Raw genomic sequence first — 12,328 nt, forward strand, 5'->3', positions numbered from 1 at the left:
CCGTTGTAGCGTTTGACAGCCTGAGCTAGCACATGTTTAGACAAAGAGAGTAATAACGTCATCACTGATTGGATGAAATTTGACCTCTACTGGCTCTAGAAATAACAGTACATGTAGCTGTTCTGCTTATTCCCACTTGTTAATTTTAAAATCCTTTATAATTATTGGATACACTACATTGAACAGTCAACAATAAATACATTTATAGATTATTTCAGTATATTTTATGCTATTTTAAGCAGTTTGTATTGCACAAAAACCTCTTGCTTCGGACTAGGACACTCAACCCGACAAAGCTCCGTACATAGGTGTTGACAGGTGTTGATTGTAACCAGTTGCAAATTCTGGGTCCTTTGTTTTAATACCGTGATGGCTCTCTCACCAAGAATGGTGCTATTGTAAACGTCTGTTTAATCTCTTGACCGGCTCAGTGACTTTGACAAATGTGTAGCCTAGTGGCAGTGGATTGACACTACTGTTGGTCAGACTTCAGTGACTGGCAATATACTTACTAACTTAGGCAGACTTTAAAATCACACTTTAAAAACGTCTGAAACACCAGCCATATTGACCAGTATTTATTTATTATTTTAAATCATGCACAAGATACCGATGTCTGGGCAGGCCGGTCCATTTGACGATAGGAATTTGTTCCAATAATAGAAATGGACAGGTGTATCGGACCGACAAGAATGACAAAAGGGGGACCGGCGAATACGTTTTTAAAAAATAATTTCGGTCTCAGAGAAAAGGGCTTTTTTTCCCCACCCCTGCTCTGTTGATATTTTCCATATTAAAAAAGACTTGTGACGAATCCTCTATATATACCTGTTCATGTCTCATCCACTGAATTATTAGCTGATATTTGGGTATTTTGCCTAGTGTTTGTGTCGAGTGAAACATATTTTTACCTCCTGGCATGCCTAATTGACTGTTGTTAACAGTGCTTATAAATATAAAGCCATGGAAACCAGGTCATTTAGTCCGAGAAAAACATACAGGAAGTTATATTTAATAGACCTGCATCTGCCATCATTGCATGTTTGCTCTGCTCTCAAATTCACTGTGTCACAATTGTAATAACATTAAATTCTATAATATTAGCTAACGGTAATTGCAGTTTTAAAAATGTTCATGAAGTGTTACCATCACTGAAGACACATATTGTCAAATTGATCACTAAATTATCTATTTATTCATTTTAATACATATTATTAAATTAATAAATATCATTTTCTTTTTTTCAGATATTTTGATAGAGGATTGTATAGTTTTCTAAAAAGGTAAACATTTATTATAGGTTTCAGTGTCTTTGAATGAAGTGTCTTCAGGGGAGGGACGTAGCCCAGTGATAAAGCGTTCGCTTGATGCGCGGTCGGTCTAGGATCGATCCCCGTCGGTGGACCCATTGGGCTATTTCTCGTTCCAGCCAGTGCTCCACAACTGGTGTAACAAAGGCTGTGATATGTACTATCCTGTCTGTGGGATGGTGCATATAAAAGATCCCTTGCTGCTAATCGAAAAGAGTAACTCATGAAGTGTCTGACGCCATATGGAGGTGGACAGCGAAAGAAGTTGAAAGATAAGAGGAGTTGCCAGATCGGGAAGAAATGAGATGGAATTCAAAGGAGAGAAAGGAAAGGGGGCACTGGGATAAAACAAACAAACAAAAAAACCCAAAAAAAAAACCCAAAACACATATGTCTGAGTGTGTCGTTAAATAAAACATTTCCTTCCTTTTAAGTGTCTTCATACTGCTAAACATGTAGTTAATAGTTTAATAGTTTTCATACATTAAAAAACTCTTCAGTGTAAACCTCCAAGTCTGGGCTATTTGTTGTTTCAGCTAGTGCTCCACAGCTGGTGTAACAAAGGCCATGGTATGTACAGTCCTGTCTGTGAGATGCTGCATATATAAAGATCCCTTGCTACTATAATTGAAAAGAGTAGTCCATTGCTTGGTGGCAGCAGGTTTCTCCTCTGATTATCTCTATGGTCCTTAACCATATGTTCGATGCCATTTAACTGTAATTAATGTGATTTCTTTGTTCTGTGCAAGACGGATGAATATAGATGAGGCACTAGATAGAGATTCATGGAATCGTCCACTATTTTGTGAAAAGCCCATTCGACTCTGCATTGTGCAGAGATGCGGCCCTGATCATGTATTATGGTTTTATCATTCAGATTGAGAGTGTCGTTAAATAAAACATTCCTTCCTGTCTGTTCATTAAATTGGCAATTGATTGGAGTAAACTGATGACAAAAGACAAAATTCTTTTCAATTCACAGCACTAATTAAAATTGTCATTGCCATCCGTGTGTATTCATTAGCTGCCCTTATGGCTGAGGATGTTCTAACTAGCAGGTTGTAATGAAGGCTAGTTGAGAAAACTAGTTTTGTGATAAATTTGATGAAAAGGTAATCTGAAAAAGAAATAGTCATTAGTGTCTCTGCATGTATTCATTAGTCTAAACATCAGCTTAGCTTAACAAATAAAATACAAGACGTACTATTAAAAAGTTGATGAAGTCCAGTGTGATTTCTAATCAGTATTTAGCATTAGTGGAAAGAAAAAGAGACTGATTAATTTGCAATAAATAGATTTATGTAAAGAAAGGTATAGAAAATAAAAACAAAACCAAAAATGTGTCTTACAAATTTAAAAGAAGATACCATAATTGTACTTTGAATATTAAAACTTAATATTTATGTTCATGATCAATCAATGTACTTTGTAATTTTCAGTCTTATCCAGTTCAAAATCAACTTTTAATGAACTTATCACTATGTCATGTGCAGTAGTCAGTATTTTATAAGCAATACTTCTTCCGAAATATTTGCAAAAACTTAACATATTTAGTATACATGTATTTCAGATACATATACATTCCATTTGGAGGTTCGCAGGCAGGCATGCTGAAGAGATTGGCGGGTTCATTGACGTGTTTCGTTTATATCTACTTCTGGCATGGGGCCGAGTTTCATCTGTTGCTGTGGAGCATCTTTAACTTCCTCGGATCGGCAGTAGAGTTGTTTGCTGCATGGTTAGAGCAGACTAAACCCATCGTGAAACTAGAGGTAACTGGTTTTTTCTGTCTTTGTTCTTAAAGGGACTATCCTGAGTTTTCAGAACTTAACAAAAAAGGAAAAAAGTTTGTTTTGTTTTATTAATCATAGATCTGCTTTTGGATGTCAAACATATGGTCATTTTTGACACAGTCGTAGAGGACACACGCTACATTGATTTATTAATCATCGGTTATTGGATGTCAAACATATGGTCATTTTTGAAAAAGTCACAGAGGAAACCCACTACATTAGTAACAAGGGATCGTTTATATGCACCATCCTATAGACAGGATAGCACAAACCACGGCCTTTGATGTACCAGTCGTGTTGCACTGGCTGAAATGAGAAATAGCCCAATGAGCCCACCGACGGAGATCGATCCTGAACCGACTGCACATCAGGCATACCCTCAGAACTAACAGGACTTTCGTTTGTTTCACCTAACAAAGTAAACATATATTCTGCTTTTTTATGTTTTTATGAAACACTATCTTACCATAACATGTTTTAAATACAAAGCATTATATGTATAAACACATTTTGAGTGACCTTTTGCTGTATTATTTCAAAATTAATTTGGCCATTGGAAAAAATAATAAATATATACTTACAAACTTATTTTAGACAATAATTGACATTGAGATACTACAAAACATTATGATGTCCAGAAATGCATGGGTTATAGAGATATTCATATTCGATGCTAGAAAATGTAAGAAAATTGAAATTTAACTATATAATAATAATTTTATTTGCCAAAAACCTATTAAAATGGCTTCCAACTTGGATAGTCCCTTTAATGTGTATGTGGCACAGGTGGGGGAAAAGCCCTTTTTTACCGTTTTGGGACCATTTCTCGATTTCTGAGACCGAAATTATTTAAAAAAAACGTGTGTTTGCCGGTCCCACTTTTGTCATTCTTGTCGGTCCGAAGCACCTGTCCGTTTCTATTATTGGAACAAATTCCTATCTGTCAACTGGATCAGCCTGCCCAGACATTGATGACTTATGCATTATTTAAAATAATAATAAATAAATAAATAAATAGTGGTCAAACTGACTGGTGTTTCAGACGTCTATGATTCTAAAGTTTGCCATAAGTCGGACCTACATGTACAACAGTATCACTGCCACTAGGCTAGACATCTGTCAAAGCCTCTGAGCTGATCACGAGATTAAACAGATGTTAACAATAACACCATCCTTGGTGAGAAAGCTACCAAGGTATTACACTCCAATTAAAACAAAGGACCCAGAGTTTGCAACTGGTCACAATCAACACTTGTCAACGCCTGTGTTCGGAGCTCTGTCGGGTCGAGTGTCCGAGTCCGAGGCAAGAGGCTTTTGTGAAATACAAACTGCTTGAAATAGCATAAAATATACTGAAATAATCTATAAATGCATTTATTGTTGACTGTTCAATGTAGTGTATCAAATAATTATAAAGGATTTTAAAATTAAAAAAAGGTTTCCACCAAGTGGGAGTGAGCTGGAATAGCTATACCGGCTATCTCTAGAGCCAGTAGAGGTCAAATGTCGTCCAATCGGGGACACCGTTATTAATTGTCTAAACGTGTGCTAGCACAAGTTGTCAAACGCTCCAACGGTGTTATTGTTTATTAATTTTCAGGACACAGTACTGAATACTCATAATTTTTTTTATACATATATGGGAGTTAAAATGCGTTATTTTATTACTTTTTTATATTATTTATTCCATTATCATTATGTAAAATATATACAATTTGTTTTTTTCGCTGATGTGATCAAACATTTTGTTTTTCTTTCATGTTTTGATGTTTATCGTTTAGCATTCATGATTCAAGATATAAATATATAAATGCCACTATGATTATGTTTTTAAAACACTATTTGGCAAATATCACCTTTTAAATGATTTTATAATTTTATTTGTATTCCTTTCTTTTCCCCCACCCCCCCCCCCCCCCCCCCCCCCACCCCCCCCCCCCCCACCCCCCCCCCCCCCCCCCCCCCCCCCCCCCCCCCCCCCCCCCCCCCCCCCCCCACCCCCCGGTAGTGATGACATCCCGTGGGACCGATTGACAATTTTATTTTCCCCCACCCCTGGTATGTGGATATATTATGTAAACTAAGGTTGACAACAGACACTTTCTGCACCATCGTATTGGCTTCATATGCAATAAATATAACATATCCAATGGTAATGTTTTATTAGTTTCCAACTGGAGATGACTATAAGTTTCATCTCCGTCCTGGGTCTCACTACACAGATGTCATCTGCCATTGAAACCCATGTTAAATTGCCAAACTTGAAGCGAAGATTACTAATAGAACGGGTTCTCGTTGGCACTAACAACATACACCATTGCAAACGTACATTATATAAGCATTTATTTTCACTCCAAAATTGAGAACATTTCCGTCTCAGTTTCTTGCTATATGACCGCATCTGGCTGTAGTACCGGTCCGAACAGGTGGTTCATTAACCGATTCACTCCGGCTGTCACTTGTGCTATATACCCATGTCCCAAAAGGTCGATGCACAATATTACAAAATAACATGGGCAAAATACAGCCAGGAGGCTTACCATTAAACATACATATTGTTTTAATTCTTCACCATTTCCTAGAAGTGAATATGTGAACCATAACATGTGTCACAATTAGGAACTATAGTGGACCGTGATGAATGAACTCTCACCCGGAAGTGATCTGTGTAGTGAGACCCTGTCTGTCGCTCTGTCTGTCCGTCCATCCATTGATGGAGTTATGGCCCTTGTACTTAGGAGATATGAACATTTGTTATTCAGACCTTTTCAGAAGGCCTTGAGATATTGACTTGAAAATTTTTGAGATGTGAAAATGTGTTTTTCACTCCTTTTTTTTTTTTTTTTGTTAGAAGGCCTTGAGATATTGTTGAAATTTTGTGTATAGCTTTATGATATACTGTTACAGATCGAGTTTGACTTTCATGGCAATTTACCCATTTTTGATAGAGGTATGGCCCTTGAACTTAGAGGATATGACAATTTGTTAAAATTGCAATGCCTCAAGATATTGAGATGAAACCTTGTATGTTATAGCTTTATCATGTACTGTTACTGATCACTGGCCTCTGAAAATTGCAAGAACAGTCGTTTCGTTCACGCGATGCATGCGCAAATCTAATTTTGCATAACCTATTTTTTGTTCTCGCAAACTTTGAAGCATTTTTTACTTGGATATAATGGGTTATGCGAAAAGGACATGGGTTACATGGATTTATTTCTGTGTAACTGATAAATGGGACAGAAGCCTGGATCAAGTTCAGCTATCATGGTGATTTACCCACTTTTCACAGAGGTATGACCCTTGAATTTAGGAGGGAGATAAGAAAACATTTCGGGCTCAGTAGGGTACATGTATTGCTTTAGCAGTCCTCACAGAATACTTGTTTATATTATATTTGACAAATGGTACACTTTTCTTTCTTTTTTCAAATCTTTTTAAACTTAATAGTTTGTGTAAAAATATGAAATTAAAAACCACTGTGATATGTAACTATGAAACTATTTTGATAAGTGAAAGTAAGTATATCAGGTTTTTGTTTTTAATGTGGTGAAGCATAGTAATAATATTGCTGTTTTTTTAATTTGAATGACATCAACTTTGCAAAGATCTCCCTACAATAACTTTCATTTTACCGGCCTCGGTGGCATCGTGGTTAGGCCATCGGTCTACAGGCTGGTAGGTACTGGGTTCGGATCCCAGTCGAGGCATGGGATTTTTAATCCAGATACCGACTCCAAACCCTGAGTGAGTGCTCCGCAAGGCTCAATGGGTAGGTGTAAACCACTTGCACTGACCAGTGATCCATAACTGGTTCAACAAAGGCCATGGTTTGTGCTATCCTGCCTGTGGGAAGCGCAAATAAAAGATCCCTTGCTGCTAATCAGAAAGAGTAGCCCATGTAGTGGCGACAGCGGGTTTCCTCTCCAAATCTGTGTGGTCCTTAACCATATGTCTGAAGCCATATAACCGTAAATAAAATGTGTTGAGTGCGTCGTTAAATAAAACATTTCTTTCTCTTTTTTTCCCTACAATAACTTATAATAAATTTGGTGCATGATGCTTCTGTTTTCAAAACGTTGAAAAACTTTCAGTGCAAAATTGATGTTAATAAATTTTTGTTTGCAGATTAATGAATGTTACAGACCTTGAAGAAAATATTATATTTAACAAAATGATACCATTTATGATATACCTATATTAATTGAAAATATGGTAAGATGTGTTAAGATTTATTTGTTTACAAAAGCAAAACAATGGTGTGCAGAAACAGATCCAAGGGTCTAACCTATCCACCCCACCCACCCCACCCACCCCACCCCTATCCTAAAATATTCAAGTACTCCATTTTTTGTTTTGCTCTTTTAATTTTCTTTTCTATTGGATGCCGTTTTGATGACTTGGTCCATGTGTCCTTTTCCTGTTAGTCCTCCATCCCCCTCACAAAATATTTTCTGGATCTTCCACATACATGTATGGAATTGTGTGTTATCAATCTTAGTACTCCAATTAGTTTATGTTTGGTGATATAAAAATATCGTTTTGAAATTTCTACTTGAAACATTCACTAACTCCTTACTTTTTAAGATCCTGAAATTGTTTTGACTCATTTTTATTCCTGTAATATTTTTTAAAAAACCCATTATGATACATGTATTTGTGATGTGTGATGGTGTAAAATGAAAATAATTAGGTGTTTTGTTCTGTGCTTTGTTTTCTAATAACCCACATCACCAGCTAGTGAGGTGACAGTATTTTATGAGTGTGGTGTTTTCAGTTAAAAATTATATAGATATGCGTAATCACTGCAGCTAATGTTTGCCAACCTCAAACCAGTTTGGTGAACAGCATTAACTCATAAATGTACAGTGTTCTAAATAAGAACTGTGGGGATATCACTGGACAATACCTTCGTCAGTATCAAAGATATTCCAAAAATTTGACAGATTTGGGTGGTGCGTTACTAGAGAGATTGGGGGGGGGGGGGGGGGGACGTAGCCCAGTGATAAATTACTCACTTGATGCATGATCGGTCTAGGATTGATCCGTGCTGGTGGGCACATTTTGTGCTATTTATCGTTCCAACCAGTGCACCACGACTGGTATATCAAGGGCTGTGGTGTATGCTATCCTACCTGTGGGATGGTGCATATAAAAGATCGCCTGCTGCTTAACATTTGAACAACTGGCCCCTGTTGATTTTACACCTTATTAATCAATCATTAACTTGAATTTCTCAGATTTATGTATTTTTTTATATCTTGAAAACCCCCTCAAAATGATGGCATTGTGTTACATCATTGCTTCTGCCTTACCACTCGCTAATATAGAATATTACACTATATGGTTATAATAAATATTTTCCTTCTGTTACATTTATATATCTGACTATTTGTGACTACTATTTACAAATAATTTCAACTGTAGATATGGAAATCATGGACACAGTTTTTAGTGTGAAAGGTGAACAGGACACATCTGTTTGCAAAATATTAATTACAGTTGTCAAGCAAAACAAATAATTACCTTTATATTCATTAGTACATAAATATGCATTAATAATAGTCTACGGAGATAATGTTTATTATTAAAAGTGAAAGTATTGTAACACCATAATTACAGCTCGCATATTTGGTAGCATTCAGCAAAACATAAATATTTATTTCCTGCATTCATTATATGAGAATACATGACTGTTTGTTGCTCGAATCAAAACATACACCTGATTTTGATTAGGTGGTTGATATTTGTTATGGGTGTTTAATCAGGGTGATTAATGAGATGTTTGTTTTTACTATGCTACCTGGTGTGTGCATAAGGCTGCAAGCCTTTAGGCAGACAAATATGTTGTGTTTGTCTTCAGGTGTTTTTCTTGATTTTCCAGTAGTTCTGTAGTTCTGTATGTGTTAGGAGAATTAGCCGAGTGTACTCAGGCTGATTAGAGCCTGTATAATGTTGGTGTGATTAAGTACAGTTATTACTGGGCCAGGGAATTAATTTGAGTATTAAAAGGATATGGTGTCAGGCTAGTAGTAGGCTGTGGAATGTTCTCATCTACTGTACCAAAAATATCCTATTAATTATTAGCAATGAGTGTAGCAGTGGCTTTTCTGGTGGAGGTTTTCTTCACTTTGAGCTGAATGACAGATTATTTAAATGATTTATTAATTTTTTCTTCTTTTAAAGCATTCCAACAAAATTCAGACTATAATTCTTTATCATTTTCTCAACCAATATTTTAAAGGTAATAATTGAAAGGTGGTATAAGTACTGTCATCTTTGCTTGTTTGATTTTAATTGTTGCAAAAACAAAATCCGGGAATAGGTCGAGGCTGTCTGTAATTGTTCTATTGACTCGAAAAAAGATTACAGGCGTTCTGATTTTCAAAATTTTCACAGGAGGCCCCCTGAATATCCTCGCTTGGGCACACCTTTGGCGTGCGTAATGCTAATAAAATACACAGGGGCGTACGCCTCTGTATTTTATTTCAATACTGGGGCCGATATTCAGTTCTTTTATAATATTGTTAACTTTAGCAAGTATTAAAGACATTTTTTTTTTTGTAAAATGTTTTCTTTTGTATTTGTTTTAACTTTATGTTTCAGCTAAAAACTGATGTATTTAAAATATAATTTCAACGTAATTTTGAGGTAACCGATCAGGTAACCCACGGGTTTCGCAAATATAATTCATTTAACCGAACAATTGGTTACCTAGGTAAAAACCACGTGAATCGACTTCCGGTTCCTTCAGATTTCAAAATATTGTCCCCTGGTGAATTAGATGTTAAAACACTAGTCTTACACACCTGTTGGTGAGAATATACATTATTTATGATACCACTCGGCATTAAATCACACACCAGGTATATCTGTTATCAATTTAGAGACATAAGATTGCATGGCAGCTCCTAACTGATGACCCAGTTGCCTCAGCCATACTTTCTAATGAAATGCACAATCGAAATTCAAAACTCACCATACTGCTATTTTTTTTATAGAAAATGGCTAATAAAATTTTGTTTAAAATAGTCACATTGTGATAATTTTCAAGGAAATATCATATACCTTGAAACTCTTCTAATCCAGACACCCTTGTAACCAAGACAAATGTCTGGTTATAAGAGGGATCCAGTTTAGAGAGATAGAGTTTTGTCTTAGCTTTTAAAAAGGGACTGTAAAGTGTCCAGTTTTGAGAGGTTTACAGAGGGTCCAGTCTTAAGAGGTTTCACAGTACATGTTTCTGAAAATTGGCTACAACCAAATTGTTTCCTATGTGAGCCCTGAAATTGATTGCTCTGTGATGTGAAGTTAACATAAAACGGATTACTCCGGGCTGCATAAGTTAACAAGTGCAAGTGCCATAAATAAGACCTTTAAATTTATTTTAAACCTGGGTTGTTGTTTCTTAAGATAAGTAAGAAATTGAATACTAATTTTTGCCCACTATATTCCATTGAACTTTAAAACACATTGTTTAAAAACGTATCTATGTCACGTTTGCTGTCAGATACGTTTTCAAACAACTCCTAAGATAAATGGTATCTCTGACAACCACTCATGTAGTATTCTCTTATTTATAATCTTGTTTTCTTCATATTGTGGCCACAGAAATATTCTGTATACAGTAATAGCTTTGTATGAGTACAGAATTAATTGTTCTATAATAGTCTTATTCAACTTACTGTACTAGCACAACAACAATGCTATACGACCCTGAGTTATAACCTCCACTGCAGAATTATCTCCCCTTGCCGAATGTATAACCTACACCCACGCATGGGTAGACCGTATATCCTCGTTTTTGATTCTGCAGTCCTCCATTGCAGTCGTGTTCGAGTTCTGTAGTAAAAAATTTGTCAAATTGTTAAATTGTTTATTAATTTGTAATTTTGTTTTACTCTGTCATATGAGGTCTTTTGGGTGATTTACACAGGTTAATGTCTGACACGGCTTCCTCGGGCTCCAACCGGTTGGTTGTGTGTGCCGAGGGGGGTTGTCTTAAATGACTGCCCAAGTTTGATCAGCATTTGTTATGTCGGGCATGTCATTCTTGTTGTTATGAACGCCAGTGTCATATCTGTGTAAATTGGTCCCCCTTTACGTGGGGGAAGGCTAAGAAGCTGTCAAAAGACGCCAAGCATAAAAGGATGATTAGACGTGAATGGGATGGGCGGAGCACAGTGGCAACCTCTGGGATCGTGCTCCATACCGATTTGCTGTCGGTCGGCAAGTCGGTGTCCAGTTCAAAGAGCAAGGGCGCCTCCTCGTCTGTTCACCATCTTCATGGTGATACCAGTAAACCCGAAGGTTTCTTCCAGGTTGGGCTCCGTTCCACTTGGGGATTTGCCTTTGCCTCCATTGGTGGAGGCGGCGCCTGTTACGGTTGTAATGGGGGCGTCAGTCGGAGGGAGTGCAGTCGTGGCAGGAATGACTGTGTCTCTCAGTTCCGACTCCCATCTTGCTGATGGGGGCAGGGTTATTGGTCCTTCTGTGGAGGGGTCGATTAGCTCTAGAATGAAGTCTGCTTCGCGGTGCCATTTGTCTCACCAGATTTCTGGTGCAGGGTTGGTTGTGGCGTCCGAGGGCGCCGTTTAGGCCAGTGCATCTTTCGGTGATTGAGCCACTTGGCGAAATCGCGAAGTCTCACAACATTGTTTCGGTCACGGAGCCAGGTGACGTTGTTACGGGTGCGACGCCAGTGGGCGTCCCTTCTGTTGTTGGGGCGCCTGTACAGCGTCATCAACTTTTAGATCGTTCGCATGTGGCTACGTCAACTGGGTTGGCTAATCCACACGTGGTACGTTGGGTTCAGAATTCGGCGCAGGAATCGTACGTGTACGAATTTCCTGACGGTCCGGTTCAACCGACACCACCAGTCCCGTTGTCTGCTTCGGCAGGGATCAGGGAAACTGCAGCTTTCTTGGGTGCTTGTGTCTACACCGATGGTCAATCCGGACTTGTTAGATCGTGGTAGATGTTCCAGGCGTTATACCTCGACTGCGTGGGCGGAACCTTTCGTTCAGGGTCTGATGGTTTCGGGTTGCCCTCAGGGGCAGACTCGGGGGGGGGACTGCATGTGTATGTTTCTCTTTTCGAGAATTTCATGGCCTGGCTAGGGGAATCACCTCCACCAGTCCCTCCACCGCCAGGGTTTCCAGCGAGACCGGGGTTGGACCAGCTTGCAGATTCGGCCGTGCCGCATCGTCCTGCCTATGCAGTTTC

General features: G+C 38.0%; 1 protein-coding gene across 1 annotated transcript in view; it reads left to right on the forward strand.

The window, feature by feature from the left end:
• Positions 1-12,328, forward strand: part of LOC121371403 (protein-cysteine N-palmitoyltransferase HHAT-like) — a 59,722-nt gene that overhangs the window by 15,779 nt on the left and 31,615 nt on the right. The window contains exons 8-9 of the mRNA XM_041497273.1: positions 1,248-1,283; positions 2,881-3,082. Of these exons, the coding sequence (XP_041353207.1) occupies positions 1,248-1,283; positions 2,881-3,082 (238 nt within the window). The remainder of the gene's footprint in view (positions 1-1,247; positions 1,284-2,880; positions 3,083-12,328) is intronic.

The sequence above is a fragment of the Gigantopelta aegis genome, chromosome 4 (assembly GCF_016097555.1).
Source record: "Gigantopelta aegis isolate Gae_Host chromosome 4, Gae_host_genome, whole genome shotgun sequence".
NCBI classification, from domain to species: domain Eukaryota; kingdom Metazoa; phylum Mollusca; class Gastropoda; order Neomphalida; family Peltospiridae; genus Gigantopelta; species Gigantopelta aegis.